At 38.4% G+C, this 25754-nt stretch overlaps 2 protein-coding genes and 1 long non-coding RNA gene across 3 annotated transcripts in view; 1 reads left to right on the plus strand and 2 right to left on the minus strand.

Annotated features, from left to right (window-relative positions):
- C12H19orf12 (chromosome 12 C19orf12 homolog) overlaps positions 1–1616 on the minus strand; it is a 29159-nt gene extending 27543 nt beyond the window's left edge. The window contains exon 1 of the mRNA XM_072043830.1: positions 1519–1616. The gene's annotated coding sequence lies outside the window, so the exon portion shown is untranslated. The remainder of the gene's footprint in view (positions 1–1518) is intronic.
- LOC101792714 (uncharacterized protein F13E9.13, mitochondrial) lies at positions 1341–25396 on the minus strand. Its single transcript, XM_072043827.1, has 6 exons — positions 25175–25396; positions 24150–24232; positions 17104–17284; positions 9254–9404; positions 7157–7284; positions 1341–1614 (listed from the first exon to the last, which is right to left on the minus strand). Exons 1-6 carry the CDS (start codon positions 25296–25298, stop codon positions 1424–1426), a joined length of 858 nt encoding a protein of 285 aa, XP_071899928.1. The 5' UTR covers positions 25299–25396; the 3' UTR covers positions 1341–1423.
- LOC140003487 (uncharacterized) lies at positions 20863–24742 on the plus strand. The gene is made up of 3 exons (XR_011812259.1): positions 20863–20997; positions 22451–22525; positions 24064–24742. It is a non-coding gene; the product is annotated as an uncharacterized lncRNA (long non-coding RNA).
- Positions 25397–25754: the final 358 nt, after the last annotated feature.

Below are 25754 nucleotides of genomic sequence, written 5' to 3' on the forward strand. Positions count from 1 at the left end.
TCTCTAGGAGGTCAACGTTATGTCTAAAGTTATGTCTGCTTTTAATGGGAGTCATGTGGGAGACAGACTAGTCCAAAAAAAGGGAACCTAAAGAGAAGACTTGATCTCATGCTGTGATGTTTTAGAATCACCATTCTGTTAATGAAGCTAAATTTCTTGAAAAAATCTCTTTTGTCTTTGGAAGGAGGATGTATCTTTTGTTCAGAGAAGCATGGGCACTCTGCCAGCTGACAGAAGAAATATGTTTGTATGCTCGCTTTGATATGTACAATATAACTTTCATTAGCATCAGCAGAAGCCTGATGCATACATGTCAGGAGAGAGATCCCAGAGGGTAAACTTAGCTTGCAATCCCAAGGAATGAAAACATATGTCCACATTTTATACAGCCATGACACAACAGGTATTCATTGCTGTGTTTCTGTTGTTCTGTTTTTTCTTTGTTTTGTATTCCTTACAGCTAAAAGATTAAATTTAAGGGGTACCTTTAACAATATAGATAGATCATCACATTTTTCCTCTACATTTTAGAGGAAAAAATGAAAATCCATGTTTCCCTGTCAGTTTTGGTAGAAAGAATTCCATCATAACTATAACTTGCGTATTGGAAGGAACCTGGCAGTTTTAAACATCACTAATACTAGTCTGAAGAGGTACAAAGCTGTAGGAGCTTGCTGGAAAATAACAATAAGCCTTTAATAAAGTTTCCAATTTTTGCAAAAACATTTTGACTAAATTCCAACTCTACTTAAAATGTAATTAAATATTTACATTTATTCTCTAATAAGTATTGTAAGTAAATCAATTTCCCAATTATCTTAAATTTTTGTATGGTATACAATTATTACATTTTTGTAATAAATGCACAATTCTAATGAAAAAATAATGATCTTGAACTTTAATAGAGCCCTTCATTTGAGGAGATGAAAGTGCTGTACATTCATCCATTTATTATGTCTTACAACCCCCCTGTGATGTAGGTACTATTATCATCATTTTACAGATGGGAAACTGAAAGGCTAATTAACTTGTCCAATTTACAATACTGGTAGCTGTAAACTTAGGGTGTCCTATTGTACTCACATGCAAAGCAAAACTCAGCTCATCCTGCAATCAGTATTTACTACAATTTCTTAAACTCCATAAGCACTTTGCATATAGGAGAGAATATATTATAAAAGCCTTTGGAGAGCTGGTTTTGTCTTGGCAGTGGCTTTGAGTGCTACAGAATTCTGCTGCCTAGGAACAAACATCATAGCACCAGTTCATTGTAAAGTGTCACCACGTTCCCCAGTTAGTTATGGAGATGATGTGCGTTTTAATTTAAAGTTATTAGCCACTAAAGTGTACATTTGTGCTTTAATTCAGTGCGATATATCATACTGCATTTGTATACACACAAAAAGAATACTGTTTGACAAACTCATTCTCTCAGTTTACTTATGTGATCCATAAATTTCTTTACTCGCTCAGGATCAACACTGTTTGCCCAATAACCTCCTTTCTTGAAATACGAACCAATTATTAGAGCATTTGCATCCACGTAATTCTTGACATTCTCCATAGTCACTCCAGACCCAATCAGCACAGGAATCTTCACAGCATGTTGAACCTCTGAAGTAGAAAAAAATAAATAAAAAATAGGGTTAAATCCTCTGACTCTAACCCATCTTTAAAATTCTCTAATGACTACATGCTCCAACTTACCTTTGTCTTTGAAAAACTGTATCTCAAGAAACTCATAAGCGTAGTATTTCTTAGTTCTATAATAGAGTGATGCAACTGATTTCAAGAAAACTCCTTTAGCTCTCAATGATTATTAAGAAAATATCACTTTCATTTAATTTTGCATTCTGTTATCATATGAAACACTGCAGAATAATATTCCTGACTGCATATCAGAAGATGGTTTCAGTGGTACAAGAGATGAAAGTCGAGTCTTGGTACCCATAACTGTACCCCTTCTCTCTCCTCCCCCCCTCCACCCACCCACCCCAAAGGAAAAACATCCCTGGTAAGAAGAGATGCTGAATTCAGGAAGCGTTTGCACAGCAAGACCTGACCCATCTATTTAATGTGACTGTTTACCATTGTGCTTAAGTGGCTCTGTTGTGCTTGGGGTACCACATGCAGAAAACAGTTATTTTCTACTGTGTTGCAGTAGCACCTAGTATAGATTCCAAACAAACCAGCTCCATTGTCTTGAGAAAGGATTTACTGCTGCTGGAGTGACCATGGGGATTACCATGTGCTATGTGGATTTTTAACTGCGTTTTCATTTTCCCTCACCTTAAATGAACTGAGTAACCACCTCTTCTCAATCTTTTTATGAAGTAATCAGTATATAGACACAAGAATAAGATGAAATTCTTGCTTCCATTTATTATATCAGCTCACACTCTTTTTTGCAAGTCTGGTGAGATCATTAAAGTGGCAGAACTATTCAGCAGAGCTGTGCTCATTACAATTCTTCAGTCATCAGTTTAAATCACAATAATGGTAGTTGGACTGGCGTGTATTTCTGCCAGGTCTCTGCTGAATTTATGTTGACAACTAGCAGATCTTCACCAAAGAAACAAAAAGGGCCTTACTCACAGAGAACTGAAAAAGAACACACTCTGCTTCACGGCAAATTTCAGCAACACAAAAATAGGAAAGCAAGCAGTGGTTATAGGCTGCATTGATAGCTCCAGCTAGTTTGCTAAAACTCAAAAGACAACACTGATAAAGACTTCTTCTCTTTCTGTAAATATCAACGGAACACAAAATGACAATTTTTCTGTATACAGTATGTGTTACTGTTTGGACCATGGAAAGGTTCTCCATGGACACAAAAGGTTATTAGAGTGCTTTCTGTACAACACAAGACAGTACTAGCTGGGAAAACTAGAAAAGCCCTCGTTCTAGAGTTACTAAGCATCCTTTTCATCCCTTCATTCTGAACTGCCCATCTTAAGAGTCGCTCTCAACACTTCATCCCTTACATAGGGGAATGTTGTGAAGCATTAGTTCTGACCTTTAAGAACATATAAATTGCTTTAATTGGTGACAATATGCTGATGCAAGATGGTTAGAGCTTGAGAAAACTAGGAAAAACATATATGTAAGAAAAAAATGTCTGCTTCAAAACACTGTTTATTTATATAATATTTCATCAGAAGCCTAAGTTATTAATGATGCTTTAGGAAAGAATAATTGTGTGTCACCTTGCTACTTCACCAAAGAAAAGGGATCAATAAAAATACTCTTGAAATTTCTTTTTAGGTCTCATGTCTGTTTTTCCAGCTAGGAACAATAACTGCTTCTTACAATTTTTTAACATAAAAGAATAAAAACATTCCACACAGTACTTATTGAAAATTTTAAACAAAGCAGAATCACATATATGCGATTAAAGCTATGGTTATTTCTTTGCATATTTTATATTCCTGTGGTTGTCCTGCTTACAACAACAAAATAATTCATTTTTAGTTATTTATAACATTATTACTGAAATCCTGTTCCAGAAAAATTAGAATTTTATTTATATAGCACCTATGTACTCTTAGAAATATTATTTGTTTTACATAGATACCAATGCATAATCAAGGTGCTACAACTGACCGCAGATTTGTGCAACTGTACTTTCCTGCATTCCCAGAGGAACTGTGTTCCTAGTCGGTATTGGTTTTTAGGACAGATGCATAAGGCACATTAGCAGGTAGTTGTTTGGCAATTATTTCACATCGGCAGGAAAAATGAAGAGCCAAATAATTAAAGAGCACGATCATACAGGTGTATGACAATAGGTTAGTCCTACTAGGCAAAGACTGAAACAGCAAAACCCAAGACTGCTGTGAAACTATAAAAAAAAAAAAAACACAAAGCTTTCCTAAATAGCAAGGTATCCAACTCCTGCTGTGATCCATGTGTGACACATGCAGTCCACATGCATCTGCTGTGCTGGAGATTTATTCAGACTGTCAATGTGAAGAACAGCAATGGCAGTGCCCAGTCTATAATGAGACTGGGTTATATAATTAAGTATGCTACAAATACTACTTTTAAGTCAAGCACATCAAGGCCTAAAGTTGATGAGTAGAGGATGACTTGTCTACTGGCTGCGTTAATACAAATTCTAACTTGTAAAAGAAAATAAAGCAACAGTGGTGAGATGCTTCTACATGGTGACATTCAGTCACTGTCAAGATGTCTCTAAGCACAGAACCTTGTTTATAGTCTTTTTCAGCTTTCTTCTTCTGATTATATTTTTTGACAAAAAGAGAAAAGGAGACAATTCTGTGATGTTAAAGTAACAAGATACTAAACTTTACAGACCTTGCACATTTCTCTATTTCAATGAACTGTAACTAGAGGGCACTGTGCTCTTTCTTCTGACAGTATGTCTGCAGACATGTCTTTAATAAAATCAAATGAAATAGTGTTTGGTTGCAAAGCACAATGAAAGCATTTGAACTATGGTATGCACAAGTTACATGAAATAAAGGCCAAATGCTCCTAGCTTGAAAACAATGGCAAAGAGCAGCGTAAAAATAAGCACCACTGTGCCAATAACTTGCTCGACTACTCTTCTTTAACAGCTTTTTTATATGCAGTAATCACTGTACCATACACAATGCTATGTTTATGGTAATATTCCACTGTAACCCGTTTTAGCTTTTTAATTCAAAGGACTTTTTCCTCTGTCATTAAATCTAGGGCTTATAGAAAAGTACAGATCAGAGACTTGCATCTCCCATTTATTTATAGGAGGCAACTACAAAGGCAACAGCCTCTTATTTTGACCTAAACAGGCCATCCAAAGATAGGAGGGTGAATCAGTCTTGACACCCCTTCTATGAACACTAAAACATGAGGGGACAGCCAGAGCCAGCTGCTGGGCTTTGTGATGTGCCCAGTTTTCCACCAGTCACTCAGTTTAGGCCTTTTAGTTTGTTCATACAGATAACTAAGCAGTCCTTACACACAGGCTTTGGTCACTTAAAATACAGGCTGGATTTGAACCAGGTTCTTCAGCATTTATCCCAATGAGAAAGCCTGATAGATTCACATCCTCTAACCAAAGAGCATTTTACAACATAAACTGGAACAGACTTATATAACCTCTTAAATAAAAATGCTTTAAGGATTAAATTGTAATTCAAAATGCTCAGCTATAATTCCTGCTCCTTCCCTTGGCTATTGGTTCCTGGTAGGCTCAGGGAGCCCTGCTCGCTGCCAGCACACAGCCCACCCAGGGCTGAGAGGAGAAATGCTGCAGGTTCCTTCAGGAAGGCAGTGACACCAACTACAAACAAAACCCCACTGAACACACTTCTGTCTTGACAGGGAAACACTCACTTCCCACACCCCATCACAAATCAGTCAATTCAACACACAGACACAAAGGCAAAAACACTTCTATATTACTACACAACAAAGCTGAAAAAAAATGACAAAACCTCATCTGTCTCTTGGTTCTTCTTTCAAGAGATGCTTTGCAGAGTGATGAAAGATGCCCAATTGTATCGCTACTGTATAGCACTTTCAGTGCTGCATAAATTCGTCAAATGCAAAAATTTCACTCATATCAACAACCAACTTTGTATACCGTACATCTGATTCCTTTTAAGAATCTACTGACATAAATATGCCTAATTTGTCATTTCCTTACACCCTGAAGTACTGATTTCTATGCTCTTCTCAACTGTTTTAAGCCCCCGTACTTTTCATGGAATGCAGGAAATCAATGGAGGTTGCATGCGAATGTTGGAAAAAAGAATTTAAACTAGGATTTGCCCTAAGACTCGTTAATTTTTTTTTCTTTTTCTTTTTTTCTTAATTTAATCTGCACTAAGAGAGAGGGGGATACATGGGGATATGAATTGCAGACAGGAAATGGAGCTCTAGATTAAGGAAATTTTGCAGTCTCCAAAATATGCCCCTTGCTTTCAGGGTGATCTGTTCCCACATATCATTTCCAGTTTACTGTACTGAGCAACCAACTAATTTAAGAGCTCAGTATTCACTCCAAGCAATCATTTTTTTTTAACATTGGTGATTGAAGTGGAGTCATTTATCATCTGTTCTTTGGCAAAAACATTTTTATTTTTTTTTAACATATGTGAAATTGAAAAAACATTTTGACAAGTTCAACATTCATTTTAAATGCTGATAAAGATGTACAATATGGGCAAAGCCCTGAAATCACTAAAATATTTCATTTTGTTCCAGAAGATGTTGGGACCTATGTCTCTATGCCAAAAAGATCATGTTATTCACCTCCTCCTTTTGTATAACAAAGATGGAATAATGACAGAAAGGTCTAGATCAGAACATGCTTAAAAAAGCAGAGAATATATTAGTATCTTCCTTCATTCAAAAACATTATTTTTGCTAAAAAGTATTGTTATTTGACCAAACATGCAGTAATTATTTTGAATATTTGTCCTTATAGGTATCACTCCAACTTGAAACAGCAATTGTACAAGGGCAGATGCATGAAGAAAGCCCAAACTTACACCAGGAAGAAATACATTAACACAAAGGACAAGACTAATAGGCCAAACAATTTTCCCTTAATAAAAAGTCCAGACCGTTAAAAAAAATACATATTTTGATGACACATCTTTCTATTTTACAACAGACATACATTTTTTCCTGAAAACCTCCTAAGCAGTATTTTCCCTGGTATTACTGTTTGGAATTGTGCCATATCAAAACAACTCTTTTCTTGCAGGACTTTATTTTAGATTGTGAAATATTTAAATCTTTCCACTGAAGAGTTAAACACTTTTATTAGGTTATTTTTTAATAAGGCTATGAGGTAACTTTTTTTTTTTTTTTCTAAGGGGGGTTAATTCTTACAACTTACGTTTTACATACTCTTTTTCTAAAAAAATAAAAGTAAGCCTCAGCATCATTCAGTATTATAAAAGCTTGAAATAATTTTTACTTTTGTCCTGTCAAATGGTTGTTTAGAAACATAACACAGAGAATCCAAATAGAACCTCAATCACATCAGCTTTGCTGTACCATATCAAAGTCTGCAGTGAAAATTTTCTTCCTTTTTTTTCCCCTTCTTCCTTAAAGAACAGCAGACATATAGATTTCTTTCTACATTAACCCAGAAGCTGATTCATTGCCTGTTGTCCGACCTTCGTGTGACAGCTCTCACCTTTCAGCTCCCCAGGATCTGTGGGCAGCCCAGTAGCCTTGCCAGTCAATACGAGCCCATCAGCCAGGAAGAGCTCGGCAGCTGCCGCGGTCTCAGCCACACCGACATCTGCCGTCAGAGCATGAGCACTGTAAACAGCAGGAACGTACCCTGTGGTTACTTTCGGCACACACATTTGTTATCCATCTTGTTCAATGTTTAGACTGCATTTCTTCATCTTCCCCACTGTCAGAACAATCAAACTCAGGCTTTTTGAAAGAGAGGGTAAGTGGCCTATTTTAAAACGGAAAGAAAAATTGCTATACAAACAAGAGGAAGAAGACCCAACCTCCTCCATCACAGCACCATCATTGATCGCTCTATTGCTCTGGGTCCTTTGTCTCTAAGAAGTGTGAACTACCAAGTGTCAACCGAGGCAGCTGCTTGCATGTCAAGCACCTGTATCCCAGAAATGTTGAGCACAAGAAGCTCTGACTTCAAGTGGGAGTTGTGGATGTTCAGTCATTCATAAACCAGATTCTGCTACCTAGAACTGCAATAACACCCTCCACTTCATCTCATGAAGTCCAACTAACAGAAAGTATAGTTATTACCTATAATATAATCACAGGAATCATTTTACATAGCAATTACAAACATCAATTACCTGCAGAGTAGCTTTTCAACAGCAGGCTTTGATACATGGGTGATGCACTTTGAAACCTATAGCGATAGCAGTTTTTAATTTAAACAGACCTGAAACTTGAAAGAATTCCAGTCTTTGCTGTTTCAACAGCTGACTTTACATCCTAATTAGCGGTAAGTATAGAAACAATAATGGCCATGGCCAATCCTTTGCACCAATGAGGTGCAGAATCAACCTCTTCCTTGGATTAGCCTGATGGACAATAGACATGGGGGGCCCGGTTTTGTTCCGTATTAGTGGTAGGACATGCTTACTGTGCAGTGCTTTCTACTAGTGGTGATGGGTGCAAGAGAAAGTATACTAAATCTCTTTCTGTATGTGGAGAAAGGTGGCCATAAATCTCAAATACATATAATAAGGTAGTAATAAGATGGCTCTCAGCATCTCCTTCTGAACTTAAGAATTCCCCTGAAAAAAAACAACTCTTTCCCTCTCTTAAAAAACAAATCATTTCACCAAACTATAATCTAAATATTAACCTATCAATTGATAAGACAAATGAAGAGAAGCATATGATACATTCATCAATTTCTGTAAGTCTAAAAAAATGTCTTTTTAATATATAACTTTATATATCATTAGAAAGAAACAAAAGCAAAAGGACCATAAAAGGTTATTTGGCCATAAGGCATAGTTTTATTTTCTATTTTGAAATCTATTTTAAAACAAAACAAAAAATAAAAACCAAACAGGTATTTAGAATCTTCCAAACATGGTTATTTTCATGATTACCCATGTACTACACACAAACACTTTAATTAGGTTATTTAACATGTATAATACATAACATTTGAGCAGTTCTTCTGGAAAAAAGTGACATATGAATAGCTAAAAGTACTGTGTGACAGTTACGATAAAATATCAACTGAAAAACTGGGTTCATCTGTCATAAGTTCCTTCTGTTTGATAATCACAGAACATAATCCGTACATAGACAGCACTGAATTTAAGTAGAAGAAACCAGTATTATTGGCAGCAAGGAGAAAAAAAGAGAAGAGCTTTCTAAAATGCCAGAATATTATGATCTGGATCCTTTGTATGTGGAAACTGCTTACATAACTAAAAATAACCTTGGATGCTTAGCCTCCTGAAACAATTTCTTTAAACATAATAGGTATATAAGGATATAAAATCTCACCTGATACCAGATGCAAGACATTTACAGTATGCATTTATATATCCTGAAGGTTAAGCTGAAAACTTCACAGATGCAGCAACCTGCAGCTTACAGGTGCAAATTTATTTTTGAACATATCCCCTAATAGTGCTGCAAGACCTTGCTTGAACAATAAAGCTCTCCCTTTATCATTAACTTTGTTGATGTTAAATAGACATAAAATAATCAGAAAAAAACGAGAAAAACATAAGAACATTATTACATTAATACTTACATAAATATTGCTTATATTTACCTGTGCTTCTTTTTAATATCAGCAAAAATCTGAATATTCTCTGCTCCAACTTGTTTTCTGTATCGTAGCAGGTTACCTGCACAGGCATTTATGATCCCTTCATCAGCAACATGAGAAAACACAAACCCTTCAGCTCGGATAAAATCAAGACCTGGAGGGAAAAAAAAAAGAAGAAAAAAAAAAATTGTCTTAACCAGAACCAAAGACTGAAAAACAAAACTAAAAGTGAAGTCCACCCTACTACCCCTCTCTTATCTGGTCTCGACACAAAATATTCCGTGTGCTCTAAGACTCACCACCCTTGCTTTCCCACATATTTAAGTCCTTGCAGCCATGGAACAGATTCAGGAACTGCACACCCTGCCCTGCCACTCTGCCATGATGTGCCAGCAGGCTAGAGCCAACGAAGGAGTGGGTAGGCCAAAGCATAGCTCCGTTGTCCTAATGATGTGGCTTCCCTCCAAAAAAGGGCATTAACTTAGGTTTCACCTTTTTCCAGATACTCTATGATTGTATTACTTCTTTCCCAACATCTATTTCTCTGTTATACATGCCTGAAATTGGCCAACAGGTCAAAAGTGACAAGGACATGGACAAAGAGAGAACAGCACAGGTCTTCTTTTCTTTCAGAAAGAAAACGCAGCCTGCAACACTTTACACACATTATTTGACTCTTCATCTAAATGCAACTTGTTTTCTACGCAGCACAACATCAAGAAATTACTTCTAGAGCTAGGCCAAAGGTACAGAAAGATAAGGTTTCTACTCCACTCCAAATTTACAGCAAGCATCAACTGTACCTTACCTCAGTACCCAGTGTTCACCATGTTCATTCTTTCATTGAATTACGAAGGTTTTGTGGGATGGGTACTTAGGAGGAAGACTAAGAATGGAAACAACTTCCACAGACCATTCATTTACTCCTGGGTTCCCCCTACACAGCGTTTGAATATCTTTATATTTAAATATCGATGCCTTAGGCCACGGCTTAACAAACCCACAACGATTAGGCACAAGATGACAGAATTCTGACTCCTTTATTGTGGACCTCTCTTCTCTCCAATCTTTTGTAGCCTTGAAACTTATTTCACCTGTCCTTTAAGATGCGTAAAAGCTCAGCACTCATCTTGTGCAACCTTTGCTCCTTCTTCCAGGTTGCTTCAGAGCTCTCTTCCAGGCCCTTCTGAAGTTCTGCTGCTCCTCCAGCTTTGAGTCAGCTGCACATTTAATTAGAGCTGACATACCAAGGAAACAAATGCATGTGAAAGCAGCCATCAGGGACGCAACCCCACCTACCCAAGAACTGCTCAGGCAACAGAGGCCTCACCCTAACACATTTCAAATATAAACAGAAAGGCTCTTTAAAACATTTACCAAATGACAAGGTGCCTGCTTATTTTAAAAGCTAAATTTCAGTTTCATTCCAAAAGCCATGAAGTTGCAGAAACAGAAGCTTATGCCTGATAGAGGAGAGTCTCTATTGCTTAGCAACACAGACTCCAGCTAACAAGAAACATCACAGATGGTGCCAAATCAAATATGAGCTGTCCTATGCCTTGAAATTAGCAGGTGAAAAGCATGGAGTATTCTCAGGATCCACAGACACAAATATGTCACAAGTATAATTAAAGGTGCTAGTAGGAAAGACAGTGCAAATAGACTGAGATTTCTGCATCTAGGAACAAAACCCACATATTTTCATGTAAATCATCCAGATTTACAGTATAATTCAGAATTAAATAACTAAAAATAATTATCCTCTAATCACAAGACTATCAATCAGACTAGAAATATGATAAATTTTCACAGCAATCATAACGGATACCTCAGGATGAGGGTTATTCATTTACTGAAGCTCACTGCTTACATGTTTATTGATGTTGGTTTGTGGTCCTTTAACTTAGGAATTTGAGACTTTCTGCTAAACGTTGTCCTTAGTTTAACAGAGCTGTATACTCTCTTCGGGTTTTGGGGAGCTACGAAGATACAAATTTTAACTAGTTATAATAGGCAAAGGCACCAAATCGTTACTCTTCTGTTTTTATGAAACCATAATTGGACTCTGATAATGAATTCACTTTTATGCTCATAAAATTGTGAGAACATTACTATTTCTTATTTTCACATTTCCCAAGTTGAAAAGTAATAGATGTTTAATAGTTAATAGGTAGTCCCTTTTCTGACTTATATGGGAACAAAAAAAAAATCTTGTAATCTCACTGGAAAACAAGAACAGGAAGTTTCCAAGAAAACCTAGCAAACAGAGCTTCAGGTCTGTGTTAAGAACATGTAATCATGTTACCATCTGGAGCAGGGCCTGTTTAAGGATATAGATCTTGTATCTTTTTCAAAAGCTAGTGTTCCTACACTTTAATTCAACTTAAACAGCTCTGCCTAAGCAGCTGTGAAAGTTTATCAATCATACAGGAAAGCTTTATTTTTCTTTTCTTCCTGTGATAACTAGTGAATAAAAGGAAAAAGAAAACCACAGACAAATATTTCCTTTGCTGGGTCAAAAAGTATTGCAACACTAAGTTGATTAAGGAAATAGTACTTTTACATTATCCATCTTAAAAAGATGCAAATGTGCATTTTAACACCACAGAACAGGGAATCAGATACAATCATTAAGAAGCCCTTTCTCAAATATGTTTTTCTTTCCTGAATTATGAAGTCAAAAGAAGCTGGAAGCCAGGATTTACTGCTTTCATGGAATAGGATCTGGCCTTTGCAAGGCTGCAGTTCCAGGTTGCTGCTGAAATTTGAACTTCACACAAATGTAAGATGATGCAGGTGAATTTACTGGTAGAATCTTGGCTTACATGCACAGCAAATCCTGACTCCCAGCTCTTCTTGATGCCTTAATTCAAAAAGAAGATGAAAAAATAATTTTTTGTTCTGAAAATAAAAACTCAGAGGATTATCAACCTCACTTGCTATTCATGCTAGAGCCATACAGTTTTTGTGCTATGGAAAACCATTTCTACTCAGGACATCGTCTCGCAGCAGCTCCTTGCAGACTCTGCAAGAATTCCAAGCCTGGGAGAAGCAGCTTCTCCAGCAGTGCTTGCAGCAGCATCTCATCTCTGTGAGAGTCACTGCACTTGCTGCCTTGCTCCACGGCACCTGCAGATGCTTCCAAACATGCACGCACATCCCCAAACATTAGGATGGTGTCAGTTAAAATATAATAATAATAAATCAGCAAACATTTTCACATACATTTTAACCTAATTCTATCCCACCTTAAACAGTATCATTGGATGTAGCAAGCAGAGAATTCCTGTGGAGTATCTCTCTGCTGGTGGGTGGCTGTGGGAAAGGAACAGTCTCAGACAGGAAAGCTGTATTTGCAAAAGACCTGGAGATAGCTGGGTACCTAGGATATCTTCTGATATGAAGCCTCACTTAATCAGCTACCAACTGTGCTGTTATCATTACTGAAGACTAATTAAGAAACTGTGACCGCATGGGATTTCTAAAATATGGTCCTTAAAGAAAAAAGGGCATTTTCACAGTCAGCTGGAGATGGTAGAAGATAAACTGAGTAATGATTCATGAAGAATAACACAGACTCACCCAGCTATAGGCAAGCTGCACTCTACAGTAGACCCTGCTGTCCTTGCTCCCAGGCAAACAGATTGAAGCTCTGGCAGACCACAAAAATGCAACTTGCCTCTGGCCCATGTGCTCAGGTTTTTCTCAGGTGCCTAGAATATGGAAACCATTTCCTTGCATCACTGTTGAGATACAGATATGGGGATTGTTTATGTCTCAAAGATCAGCAGATGTCTAGGACAATATTCCACAAAGCAATGATTTCTTGAAAACCTTTTCACCATTAAGTCTGTCTCCATTAGATTAATGATTGGACAGTTCTTTCTTTCAATCACTGCTGCATGTTACTACGGAGAACACCCAGAATGTTCAAAAGGATAAAGAGACTGTCATCATCATATATCCCCTGTATTGCAAGGGCTCTGCATCTCCTCTGCAAAGACATACACTGATAGATCAGAGCCAAACACTATCTCATTAATGCAAGGAAAAAGGCAGAAAACAGCTGAGGGATTTTGGGTGATTCCTTTAAATGTGACTGTCCTCTCTAAGATGACTACTGCTTCCTAATTAGCAAACTTTCAATAAAAGAAACGCCATGTAATTTCAAAGTCGGTTAATAACAAACAGCATGACTACATGAAATTTAGTAGACAGACCAAGCATAAACGGTGGTTAACTTCAGGAAACAAGGTATGCAAATAAATAAGGAAAACCTAACATGATGCCCAAATCTGACCCAGATTTAGTGAACATTCCTGAGCACTGAAAAATAATAAACAGTAACATTTGCTAAACAAAAAATAAGTAATGGAGAATTTTTGTATCCTCTACAAATGCGTGAAGGACCTGCATAGATATATCATTCTGTTTCAACCTTAAGCAGATGTAGCTAATTAAATCAGGAACTATAAACAGGAAACTGTACAGCTCTAAAAATCACACGGTACACTTGTTAATAATGAACCAACTGAAAAGTATCCCTAGCAAACAATTTCTGCCATGCTTCTCCACAAAGAACAGTTTAGTTCCATGAAACAGGAAAGAAAGGTGATAATACAGTGTTTGGAAGATGTCATTAGAAACACCTTTTAAGAAGGTTTGTTTTCCTAAGAATAAATATTTGAGATTGAGGTGGCTTCCAGTCAAAAAATATAAAACTGTACTATTCTGTATTATCTCAATATTTTGTGGTCTACAGTTACCTAGGTATATTACTGTATTTTAAATTAAAAAGCCTACATCAGAAGAGTATAATATTGAGCAGCAGAGGACTTCATGATCTAAGTATGATGTGACTGACACACTTTATAATTATACTAATTTTTAACATACTAACATTGTCATATCAGCCCTTAGAAACAAAGATAAATCATGCAACTTTCAGAGTCTTTAAAACAAAAGTGAAAGCAGAAGATCCCCACACATGCTCTGTCACAGTGAGCAGGCCCGCGGGCCTGTGGCCATGGATGGAGGCAGAGCTGGGCACCAGGCCTGTGCCAGGAGGAGGCCGTGGCCTGCCAGATGCTGGCCCCAGCCTCTGTGCAGCACACATTTGGCATCGAGGCAAAAGCTTGCTGAGCCTTCCAGGGCAGGGAGGAGGTTGGCTACAACTGTTTGGGCTCACTGGATGCTTTTTGGTAACCCGAAGAACTGTTTGTGTTGAAAGTTATTTCTGTCAGAAGAGCACAGGCAAAGTTGTTCGTTTTTTCTGCAAGGCCCCTTGCTACTTCCCTGCCACTGCCCCATATCTGTGCTGAAGCTCCCAGCACAAACATGGTTTTGGTGTTTTCTTTCCTTTAGGTTCCTAATTTCACAAACATTTCCCAAAGAACTAAAATAAATTAAAACAAACTAACAAGAAAAACAAAACAATCAAACAAACAAAAAATAAAACATCTCAGCCTTCTCAGATTCTTCACCCCCTGAATTTATTATTGAATAAATCTGAAAACAACAGTAACCCACTGCAATATGCTGTCCTGTCCGTTTTACTGCCTAATGATGAGAATACCTGAGGAATTTGTTTACAGCAGGGCTTTCTAGATTTGTTGCCGTTCTTTATTTCACTGAGAAAGAAAGGATGTTCAAAAACATTATTAATATTTGAATCAAACAACTTAGGAGTTTTTGACAACTTATGATTAATTCAGGTAGTTTCCAAATTGCCCTCCTTAAGAGAACTGCTGTATTACAATGTAAAAATTAAGGAAGCTAGGGAAAAATGAACAAAGGTTAAAATACACAAACGTACACACACTTATATAAAACTTCTTATTCATCAGCTGTCGAGAATCTTATTGTATAGTTGGACTGCTTTGGGACAGAGGTCTTTGCTCGTTTCCCATTTGGACTTGATCTTAAAGGTCTTCTCCAACCTAAATGATTCTATGCTAGGAAAATTCAGTGATTTAATTTGTTGCTATTCGGCTATCTACAACATATTTATCAGCATAACCACATGTTATTGATGAGTTCCTTCCAGTCACACCATAAACTTGCTGATTTCCTCCCCCCCCGCCCTTTACAAAATAAAATTACCTATGCCTAAAAACCACTAAACCACTTATGGTTGCCCTGTGCAGCTCTTCAGAAGTTATTTCTGCCAGAGACAGAAGTATCTACAGGGAAAATGAAATGTCTACATAGTAGCAGGAGATGCTACATACGCTTTTTGGGTATAACAACTTCAGTAAGCATTTTGTAGTGAACGCATGTTGGACTTGCTATATTAGTAGCCACCTTTAATGACTATTAAAGTTGTATTGATATTAAAGTCACTACTATGAGACTTGCTATCTACAAAATAAGTCATTTTACTATGGCTTTGTCTAAAGTGATTTTCTTTCTTTTTGCTTTCCTGTTCAGTGAGCTTGAGAATCATTTTTAGAGAAGTGCAATGAAATGCATTAAACACAGAACACAGGCCTTTCTTAGCTGCTGTTCTCCAGTTACAGAGCAAATAGTGCAGAACAGTAGTAGAGATGAGCAAAACCCAAGCCCTTCAGGAATTCTCTCCCACATTAGTAATTGCTGAGAAGTAAGAGAAACACATTGTTCCCACACTACATCCCCTATACAGTGATCAATTTTGCTCCTTAAAGGAAGTATAACCCACTAGCAGTCTATTACTTTTGAAAATAAGGTATATAAATATTTTTGCAAATGTATCAAGTATCCTATATGCATACAATCCCTGAAAATTAAAACTGGATTCTGTTAGGTTTTTGGTTTAGCTTTTCACATAGGTTCCACTGCAAAAATAAAACCTGTGTTTGGTCAGTTTGACAAGGAGTTACATACCTTATAAGTGTCAACTTCTGATTCTAAAGCACTCAAATCAAATCTGTGTTCCAAACACAGACTAACAAATTCCCCCAAGAAAAAGGGATTCAAGATTTTTAGAACATATTCAACATAATTAAAACTGCCACTGCAGATGTTACTCCATATTATTTTAACCAAAGTATGGGTTTCAATTAGTACAAGCATCTTTTAGTTTTATGTTCTGACAAAACTCTGCCTGTTTACAATATTTGTACAATTTACAAAATGTGCAACCTCACTATAATTACATATGCAATTTGGGTAAACAGAGGCATCAACCCTCGATTTGGGAAGTACAAGCTTTCCATATGAAACCAGTCTCCATCTTTGAATCAGGGAACATTCTATATGAAAACCTGAAATTGCTTCAGCAAGGAGTAGAAGAGAAAGGTCAGCAAGTCAAGGATTCTTGCAATAAGGGTAGATTAATTTACATTTAATTTCCCTGAATGCAATTTAATTTTAAGTAGTTTGGGTACCTGTACACTCTATTTTTTGTTTTTATACAAAAAGATTCATTCATGAACAAAGGCAGTGAAAATTTAGTTTTAATAGATAACTGTAGTAGCAACAACATATAATTAGATGCTGAAACAGGATGCTTAACCACAGTGGGTTAAATTAATCTTCAAATATAATTTAACTGAAGTAAATAGAGTTACACCAAAGGTGGCTTTTAGACATCAGTAGGTTTAAACTAATCATTACGTTTAGACAGGTTTCATCCAAAAAGCAGCACCAATGGCCTTGGGATTTCTAAGCTGCCTCCTACTGAAGCACTGTGTGAGCATCATCTATTATAATCAAGCAGGCATCTTTCTCAAAATCTAATTTCTGCTTTTTCAGGGTACAGTGAGCTTTTCATGTCTCATTTTTCATGGTATCTATGTTAGTACAATGCACAATTTGCAGAGAGTAAATGCCATAGCAAACAACAGTAATAACACGCGAGTCATTTCTATTACCTGCAGCGAGAGCAACTGCTATTGCCTGTTGATTCGCAGCGCTCAGTACCTGGACTCCCAGCGCAAGGTGCGGGCAGGATCGCCTCACGGCGGCACTGATGGCCGTCATCACTGCCGTCACTTCGGGCCCAGGACACACCGTGTAAGGACGATCGTGCATGTTTTCTACTATCAAGCCATCCTGTGGAGATCATAATACGGAAAACTGATTAAGCTGAAAGAGGAATTTAAGAAACGTGGCTAGTTTACTATTATTCTAAGTTTTGTATTAAAAGACAAGTTTAAAGGTTTTCCTTCAAAGGGTGGATTATCTTCAGTAAATTATGTTGATGCATATAACCACTTGTAAAAGTGCTTTAATCAACAGCACGGTATTTGCAAAGAAATCAGGAAGAAAAATAAATGCGATTTTAATTGTACATTCATCAATTAGTCTTCTTTTGATCCATCCTAGAATGTGAACTATAGGCGAATGAGTTAAATCTTATACCTCATTAAAAGTAGTATAGAGAAACTTCAATTATCCAAATGGAATATAGGATATTGAGTATGTTTAGATAACGGAGGATTTAGAGATAATCAAGGCAATTTTCAATTCAATTAATGTCAGAAAATGTGTTATTTTAGAAAAATAAAGGTTTTTGTTTGTTTGTTTCACTATTAAATGCTTATTTCCAGTGTGCCTAATACCATAGTATTAACTATTGATACATGTATTTCTCCCATTCCAGATTCAGGCTTATTTGAAGGAAGATACTGCTATTTATTATCTACTGTACTTCTCACTCCATATGAACATACATTTAGCAAACAATGGAGTGACAATAAAATACTCTACTGAAATAATTTATGCAATTTATTGAAAATCTTTATACATCATCTAGTACCTTGTACATTTTCAATCATATGGTATATAATAGAACATTTTCAACAACATCAAATCATATAATTTTGTCAAGGACTAATAACAACAGTAAAAGTATAGCCTTGAAACGTATTTGAAGCCTGTTGTTTTGCATTTGCAGTGACAATTTTAAATGAAGCCAGAAATTTCTCACGTTTCTATCTAAAAATACAAAAATTTTATAAGACAAATAGATTGTACATATAGAAAAACAATTCTATTCTCTCTGGAGTTTTACCACATGTCACAATCCTTAAAATGGGGGCTCTGCACTTCAAAGAAATTTTGACTGAGACAGAATAGAAAGAAGACCATTTTAGAATAAATTAAAAAAAAAAAATACAACCAGAGATGAAATAAAGAAAGTCACATGATAATAACAGAGAATCAGGAAAAAGGATGAAAAAAAAAAAAAAGGTTTCCTTTAAAAAAAAAAATCACATACATAACGCTTCTTCAATCTCTGTTGTAGTTTAGAAGCCCTTTTGGCAGTAAAAGATAAGACAGTATATAAAACACAGTAAGCATTTAATGGCTGAATTACAGTCTAAGCCACAGGCATCATAAATGAACACCTAACATGGAGGATGGGGAAAAAAACAGAATGCAAGTAGCCCATGAGAACAATATGGTAAATCCAACTACACAATGCACACACCCATTCAATGCACCTGGGTACAACTGCCCTCACCAGATAACCTCACAGCTAAGTACTTAAATATACAAAACACACGTTACCTTAAAAATAAAAGGGCACAGTTTACTAATGAAAAACACTATCTAATATTATGAGCACATAACAATAGAGCTACATACTATTTCATGCCATTCATCAGCATATTCTATTATAGAATTCTGATCCAAGAAACCTCAACCAGGTGAAGGAAAACCAGATCCAACTAACACATCTGTGCCTGGTCTTATTTCTACATCCTGTTCAACTGTCTGATTTAACATCCACATGTCTCTACCTGTGATCAGAAGCAAGACAGATGACAAAGATGACAACCAGTCCTCAGAAAACCCACAGCATTTTCAGGAAAAACAAACAAACAAACAAACAAAACAACAACAAACAACTTTTAGTTGGTTTCTCTGGAACGAGGTCAGCACTCTTACACAAATTTGAAGTGACCAAATTGTCTTCTCATACCTCAGTCCCAGCTACTGAATCTGTTTTAATGAACTAACAGAAAGAGAACCCTCTTAGCCTTTTTCCCTCTTTATACATAAATTATACAAGATCATGAGAGAGGTTAACTGCTTACGAGAGAAAATGAAGTTGGTCAGTAGTGATATATGGCAGGACTCCAATATTTTAACAAAACAAAATAAACCCAAAGAATACAATGAACCCTTAAAACCAGGTAATTCTTTGAGGCCACACAACCTGGAAGATGAGATCCTTGGCTCAAGGAGGCTGAACTTGGCAGACTTCACCAAAACCTAGGAACTCCAAGCTGATCAAAGGCAAGAAGCTAGGATCTACAAACTAAAAGTTTTGGGCAGTCAAGAACCAACATCAGTACGAAAAAAAAGAGGCCTAGGAAAGAAGCTTTAGACGCTCAGCTAGGAGCTGAAAAAGCAGAACAGACTAGCAGAACTCCACAGCAGCATCACAGTGAAACCGAGCTTTCTATGAATTGTTTCTATTTTAACAACTCAGGATTTGCATAAAGCAAAGTATTCTATTAGATATATTAATAAATTTATTTTTAAAGTAATTAGGAACTCTAGCCATAATACTGCGCATAAAACAAGTATCTGATTGAATACTAGTTCAGAATGCAGGCAGACAGGAGGATTTCAGCATTTTTCTTTTCTACCTTATACTTAGTATATTCGCTTTTCAACAGTTATCTCTTCCCATAGCCTCAAGGCCCATAGTTACTGTGAATATTTTTGGTATTAGTTTAATAATGCATTATTCTTTTGGTGCCATCCAATAGGCTATGTTCTTTTGCATATTATGTTTTGTTTAATTAAAAAAAGAACAACATATGTTCTGCAATACAGAGAGCAGAATTACAGATGCATTAACGCAAAGCTTTCTTCCATATTTTTATATAAAAATATAACAGCACAGATTTCTGTGTTTACTGAATTTATACATATATAAAACAGACTTCAGTACTATCAGACAGCTAATTAAAATGGTGGAAAGAAAACAGTTATGCTGCATTAAAGTTCTTGGAATTTAAGCTTATGGTGTAGAAGTCTGTCAGAACAGATATTGTATTGCACACTCCAAAGCAGATTTCCCTTGAATAGTATGAGATAAGACTAGCAAAAACCTTGTGGGCTTCTTTTCCATTGAATATTAGGACAATTTAAGTATTGCTTATACGTAAAGTAGTCTTATTCTCAACAATTCTTGAACACTAGAGAAGTCGCTCAAAGTAAGAAGGAAAGTAAGAAGGAAATAGAGTGCTACATATACAGAAAGTGCCTCTTGTATCAGTTAGCTGCTGGAAAATAGGTCACTTAAATACCTCTCTGACTACATAGGAAAACAATTTCCTTGGCTTTACTCTATTTATAGAAGCAACCTCTTAAAACACTTGTTGTGCACACACATATGCAACCTCAGAAAAAACTCAAAAAATAGCTACAACAGTATAAATCATAATAGGTATAACAACCACACAAGCTTTATCTCACTCCCTCTGTAATGTAAATTTTAGCTGTAGTAATTTTAACCTCCATGTTTTCCTTGCAGAAAAACTTTACCTACAAACATTTACGTGTTATCAAAACCTTTGCAAGCTGAAAACAACTGTTCCTGCCTACTGAAGAGAGGCTTTTTGTGTGACTCCCGTTGTTAAATAGTCAGGTGTGCACTGAAACAATTACAGCTTCTCCCACCACCACAGTCACGTGCCTGTAGACAAAGGAAATCAGACAGCCTTGTAAAGCATTTATTTGCTGTACCTAGACAATTTCTTTAAAAAACTCTACCTCCAGAACAAGAGATTGCTACCTTAACTCAGGTAAGTAGGCACCTTATGTTTTCCTGTATATATTATAGGAGATGGCAGTGGGGAGACTTCCCTGTTTTATTCTACTGTAACAGAGCTATGATTTAAAATATTAATCTCTACAATCCCAATTTTAGCTATCTATATGTTTCTATAGCAGGAATGATAACTTGCTCTGTCTCAACTGTTATCGAATCCTAAATAATTGTAACCATTACTGTAACTATAAGGATAGTAGGCTTCTCACTTTTGAGAACCTTAATGCAGAGCAGGTACTGGCAACCACCCTTGCAGCTCCAGAAACAAGAGAAGGATTGGGAGGTTCAGAATTGTAATGAACACATCTCCAGGAACAATATAGGTAGAAGAAGCAAACCTAAAATTTTTCTTATTAAGAAGCACTATAATAATACTTGCAAGTCAATACAGCATTATATTTATGTCTTCAAGAAATACCCTTATTTATATATCTTATCTTCAATGTCACCTACTCATGTAGTTACAGCTAGGTAATAGCAAGTAAGGAGTGTTTCATCAGTGAAACTAGAATGAACTCATGCTCTGTTATAAAGCAAGCTTCATTCAGGCTGAATTGAATAAATAAAAGTTAACTTCATTATATTTTGCAAGTGTTTTTTGTTTAAACAAAAGCAGATAAGAATCTGAGAGATCACAACATCTCATAGCTTGTTTCTTATAAGATCTTTTCTAGCGAATTCCATTGTTCAGCAACACAAGTACAAAGCATATACATTTTGAGCACAGATGGCTTCCTAACTGAGCACTCACTTGTTTTCATTACTGTTATCCTAATATCACAAATCTTTCATATTTCCTATGTTCAGTTATTAATATGGCAGACAAATCACGTTTTTCTGAACAAACTAGGAGTTACTTCCAAGTGTAATAGATAGTGAGTGAGCGAGCCCACACAGTATTTTTGAATGTTAACTCCAGTTCAAGCAACTTGAGACAACATACAAACATCTAGTGGCAGCAATATGGTTACATATCTTCTAAAGGCTACCATAGGCAAGCAGTTAGAAATAACAGTAAAAACATCCATGGATAAATCCTTTATGGTTCTAGTTCTTTTTCTGCAAAAAAAAAGGACAGTTTAACAGTTCAATCTGAATATTGGGGAGGGTAGAAACCAAATAATTCCATTACAGAATCAGGAGAGCTAACTTGGAAGAGTAGGATCTGTGCAAAAGCCATGAAGCTCTTTAGTATCTATCATGCAAGTGTACATTTCTCTTAAAGTATTGGGGAAAAACTAGACAAAGGCATTACAGTAAGCGTTAGGCAACCATAGTGATATTTATGGAAGCTCTCCTGATTATCTCCGACCTTTGTGGTATTAATAAAGGATTTGCTTGTCATATTGCTATAACACTATTATGTACAGACCTTTAGAATAAAGATCGGTTTGGCCTGTATACTAATGTTGTTACAACTTCTACAGGAAACGCAGTTATGCCTTGAATTTGTTCGAACATGTAGAGAATGACTGCATTCACCTCATCTGTCTACCTTAAAGGTAGGTTTAAAAATTATTTCTGAGTTGAGTGCAGTCAACTGTGGTGAAAGTTAACTGCTTCTATACTCAGTTACCTTTAGATATACTTGGCTTTCTCTCTGTTGCTAAGGTTTTAATATATTATTAGTGTATACATAAGGGAAACAAGTAAACAAGTACTGGAATCTGGGCAATGGCTTCTGGGTTACAGAACCACATCCTCTAACACAGGGAAACAGACTAGTACTTTCTATTCGTCTGATGTAGATCAAATCACATTATACCTCATGTTGATACAGCAAAAGCAAAGACAAGACAGAATGTCACAGTACAGAACACAGAGCAATTGCACACTTGTTCTTTCTACAGGTATAAAAAGGAAGAAAACTGACTTGTTCTGTACCACTTGCAGTTAAAGATTATTTTAACTGGTAGTGCACTGAAGCTTGCCTACATAAACTTCATTCTTCTATGCTGTTGTTTATCCTTCCAACAATTCCATTGTCAGCACTCTTTCCTAATTTAGCCTTACAAGTGCTCATTCCATAACCTACTTCATGTGACTTGTCTTGCATTTTGACCTTGGAATTCCATAATTTAGACTAAATTCCTAGATTTAATTTTGCTTTGTCTGTAAGGTATCATTGTAATTTACGCTGTTAAAAAGAATAACCCAGTTTAAAGTTTTGCAGAAAACAGCAGCTCAGTTATGACTACTTGTTCATTTAAGCTGTTTTCAAACCCCAGACAGCAGGTCATCACCTTAGCACACCAAAAATGTGAATAATAGAGTAGGCAGGTCAACTAAAAAAAAAACTAAAAATCACATCAAGATGTGCAGACAAGGAGCAATGAAATGTTTAAAACATCCAACATTTCAAAAGGACATACACCCTGTTAAATTCTGCTGACATACAGAGATGATTACGCCACTCTAGGTCCAACGGCAGTTCAGCAATAGTACCTGCCTCTTGCCTCTGGTCAATAATGGCCTTTTGGGCCTTCCCTTCAAGATGTACAGAGCAGGCATGCTTGCTCCCAGGGGGCTAGGATGGAAGGATTAAATCAGGCAAAAGGGGGTCTAAGATGATATTTTGGCCCCTGAATAAACTATACTATTGTAGTACAAGAACTAATTGTGGGGGAACCCTGCCGCCTGTAAGTGAGATTCTCAGTACCTATGATTGTGCATGTGCCATTCCTTCATGACTTCATGAAACCAGAGTATGCTGTACAGAGCTAAACAAAGTGGCTTGTCAAACTGGATGATGAAGCATCCTACATTCAGATACCTAGAATGGCAGCAACAGTTCATGTTGCAGTCAACTTTCTGTGTGTCTTTTTTTTTTAATTGACTTAATTCTTAGAAATTGACAGTAATCCTATTTAAGCAACTTAAATTGTAAAGTTTGAATCCAAGGTTTTTCAATTCTGGGTGCATGTGATGCATAGTTTAGGCTTTGAAACCTAGAAGGCCTATGCATTATGTTGAAATACAAGATGTATGTTTAAATGTCTTTCTGAACTCTGTGGCTTAAGATGTATTTAATGAATTCTAGGTCACTCAGACTCAGTTCAAAGAATTAGCTATGCAGAAGCAGCTTTGTGTAAATACTGCCATAGGGAGAAGAAAACCAAAACTTACAACTCCAGCGTCCTTGTAAATTTCTGCTTCTTGACAAGCTTGATCAATGATTTGTGTCAAAGGAAGAGAACTTCTTGGTGTCCCTGCAAGAACAACATTGTTTACCCATTGTAACATTGTGCAGTGCAAGTACAAACTGAAACCACAGACAGTAACAATATTCTGGTAAGACATCTGCAGGGACTGGCACACTGAAAAAGGGAGAAGCATCAGGCTTGTTAAATGGCTGCTGTATCTCTGTGACTGCCTTAATGGCATCTCTTTCCTTAGCTGAACCTGACAGATCTGCTGTAACTGTTTAGTTCCTAAAACTAATTTGCAAACTTGAAGAGTATCTGTATAACATCTTATTGTACCATGTCTGTTTCTAGCTTGTTAATCCTGTACTTACTACAGCTTATCTCGTGTTAGTGATTCTCCATCCAATGCTATGGCAAGACCTGACCTCTAGGTCAGCAGAATACCTATGCTAATCGCCAATTAATATTAAATCAGTTGCAGTAATCTAACATTCTGGTCTGCAAGGTGGATGTTATCTGATCTGCAGCATAAGAACTTCGTGCCAGAGATGAGCATGCACGGATTTCCCCGGAATTCCGAGCTAATACCGAGGGAAATTCACTGCAGTCTTTCCTGACGCTCGCTTCCTACAGCCAGGCGCCGAGGTGCGGGCTGCGCCGAGCTCGGTGGCAGCGCCGCGGGCCGGTCCCACCTCGCGGTGAGCCGGGCGCAGGGCCCGGGGCCGGGCAGAGCGGGGCCGGGCAGTGCCCGGCAGCGGCCTGCGGGAGGCCGGGCGGCTGCCGCGGGCTGCCCCGAGCCGCCGAGGGGCGGAGGGGGAAGGAGGCCGGGCTGCGGCCGCACGGAGCCGCGCGGAGCTCCACCCCCGCGCAGCCCGGCCCGAGCCGCCGTTGCCGTCTTCCCTCAGCGGTCCCCTTCGCGAGCTCGCCGCCGCCTCACCCCCCGGCTCCTTCAGCCCCCGGCCCGCGGGGAGAGCAGGGGGGCGCCCGCCGGGCCCCGCCGCTTACCTGGCAGCGCTGCCACATGCACCACGCCGAGCACCGCCGCCCTCAGGCGCCCGAAGAGCCGCGGCCGCCCCATGCCCGGCGGGGAGGGGACGGAGCGAGAGGCGGGGCGGGCGGGGCAGGGCATGGCGGCGCCCGGCCCCCTCTGACCTCCCGCTGAGGACACGGCGGGGCGGGCGGGGAGCCCCGGCACGGCCCGGCCCGGCCCTCCGGGGCGGGGGTTCCCCCGCGGCCGCCCCGCTCCGCCCCGACCCCGCAGCCCCGGGCCCCGGCGGCGGAGCGGCGCCCCCCGCAGACCCCGCCCCGGCCGGGCGCCGTCCCGCGGGGCCTGGGCGCGGGGCCACGTGTGCGGGCGGGCGGGGAGGCGGCCCCGCAGCCGCGCGTTTAAATGTCCCGCTCGGCGCCGGCCGCGCTGTGCGCAGGGACGGGAGCGGCCGCGCCGTGAGGCAGGAGGCGCCCAGCGGAGCCCGCGCCGCGCTCCTCCCGCCCTGCCCCGGCGCCCCGCCGCCGGGCGGCCTCCGCCGAGCTCCCGGGCGGCCGCCGCGGGTGGGTGGGTGAGGGACGGGGGCAGGGAAGGAGCAGC

The sequence above is a fragment of the Anas platyrhynchos genome, chromosome 12, assembly GCF_047663525.1.
Source record: "Anas platyrhynchos isolate ZD024472 breed Pekin duck chromosome 12, IASCAAS_PekinDuck_T2T, whole genome shotgun sequence".
Classification (NCBI taxonomy): Eukaryota; Metazoa; Chordata; class Aves; order Anseriformes; family Anatidae; genus Anas; species Anas platyrhynchos.

Coding starts and splice junctions, on each gene's coding strand:
- LOC101792714 (XM_072043827.1), bottom strand. CDS start 25,298: ATGCCCTGCCCCGCCCGCCCCGCCTCTCGCTCCGTCCCCTCCCCGCCG. Junction 17,285..24,149: donor TTTACAAGGACGCTGGAGTT/GTAAGTTTTGGT, acceptor TGATCTCCACAG/GATGGCTTGATAGTAGAAAA. Junction 7,285..9,253: donor GATATTAAAAAGAAGCACAG/GTAAATATAAGC, acceptor TGCTGTTTACAG/TGCTCATGCTCTGACGGCAG.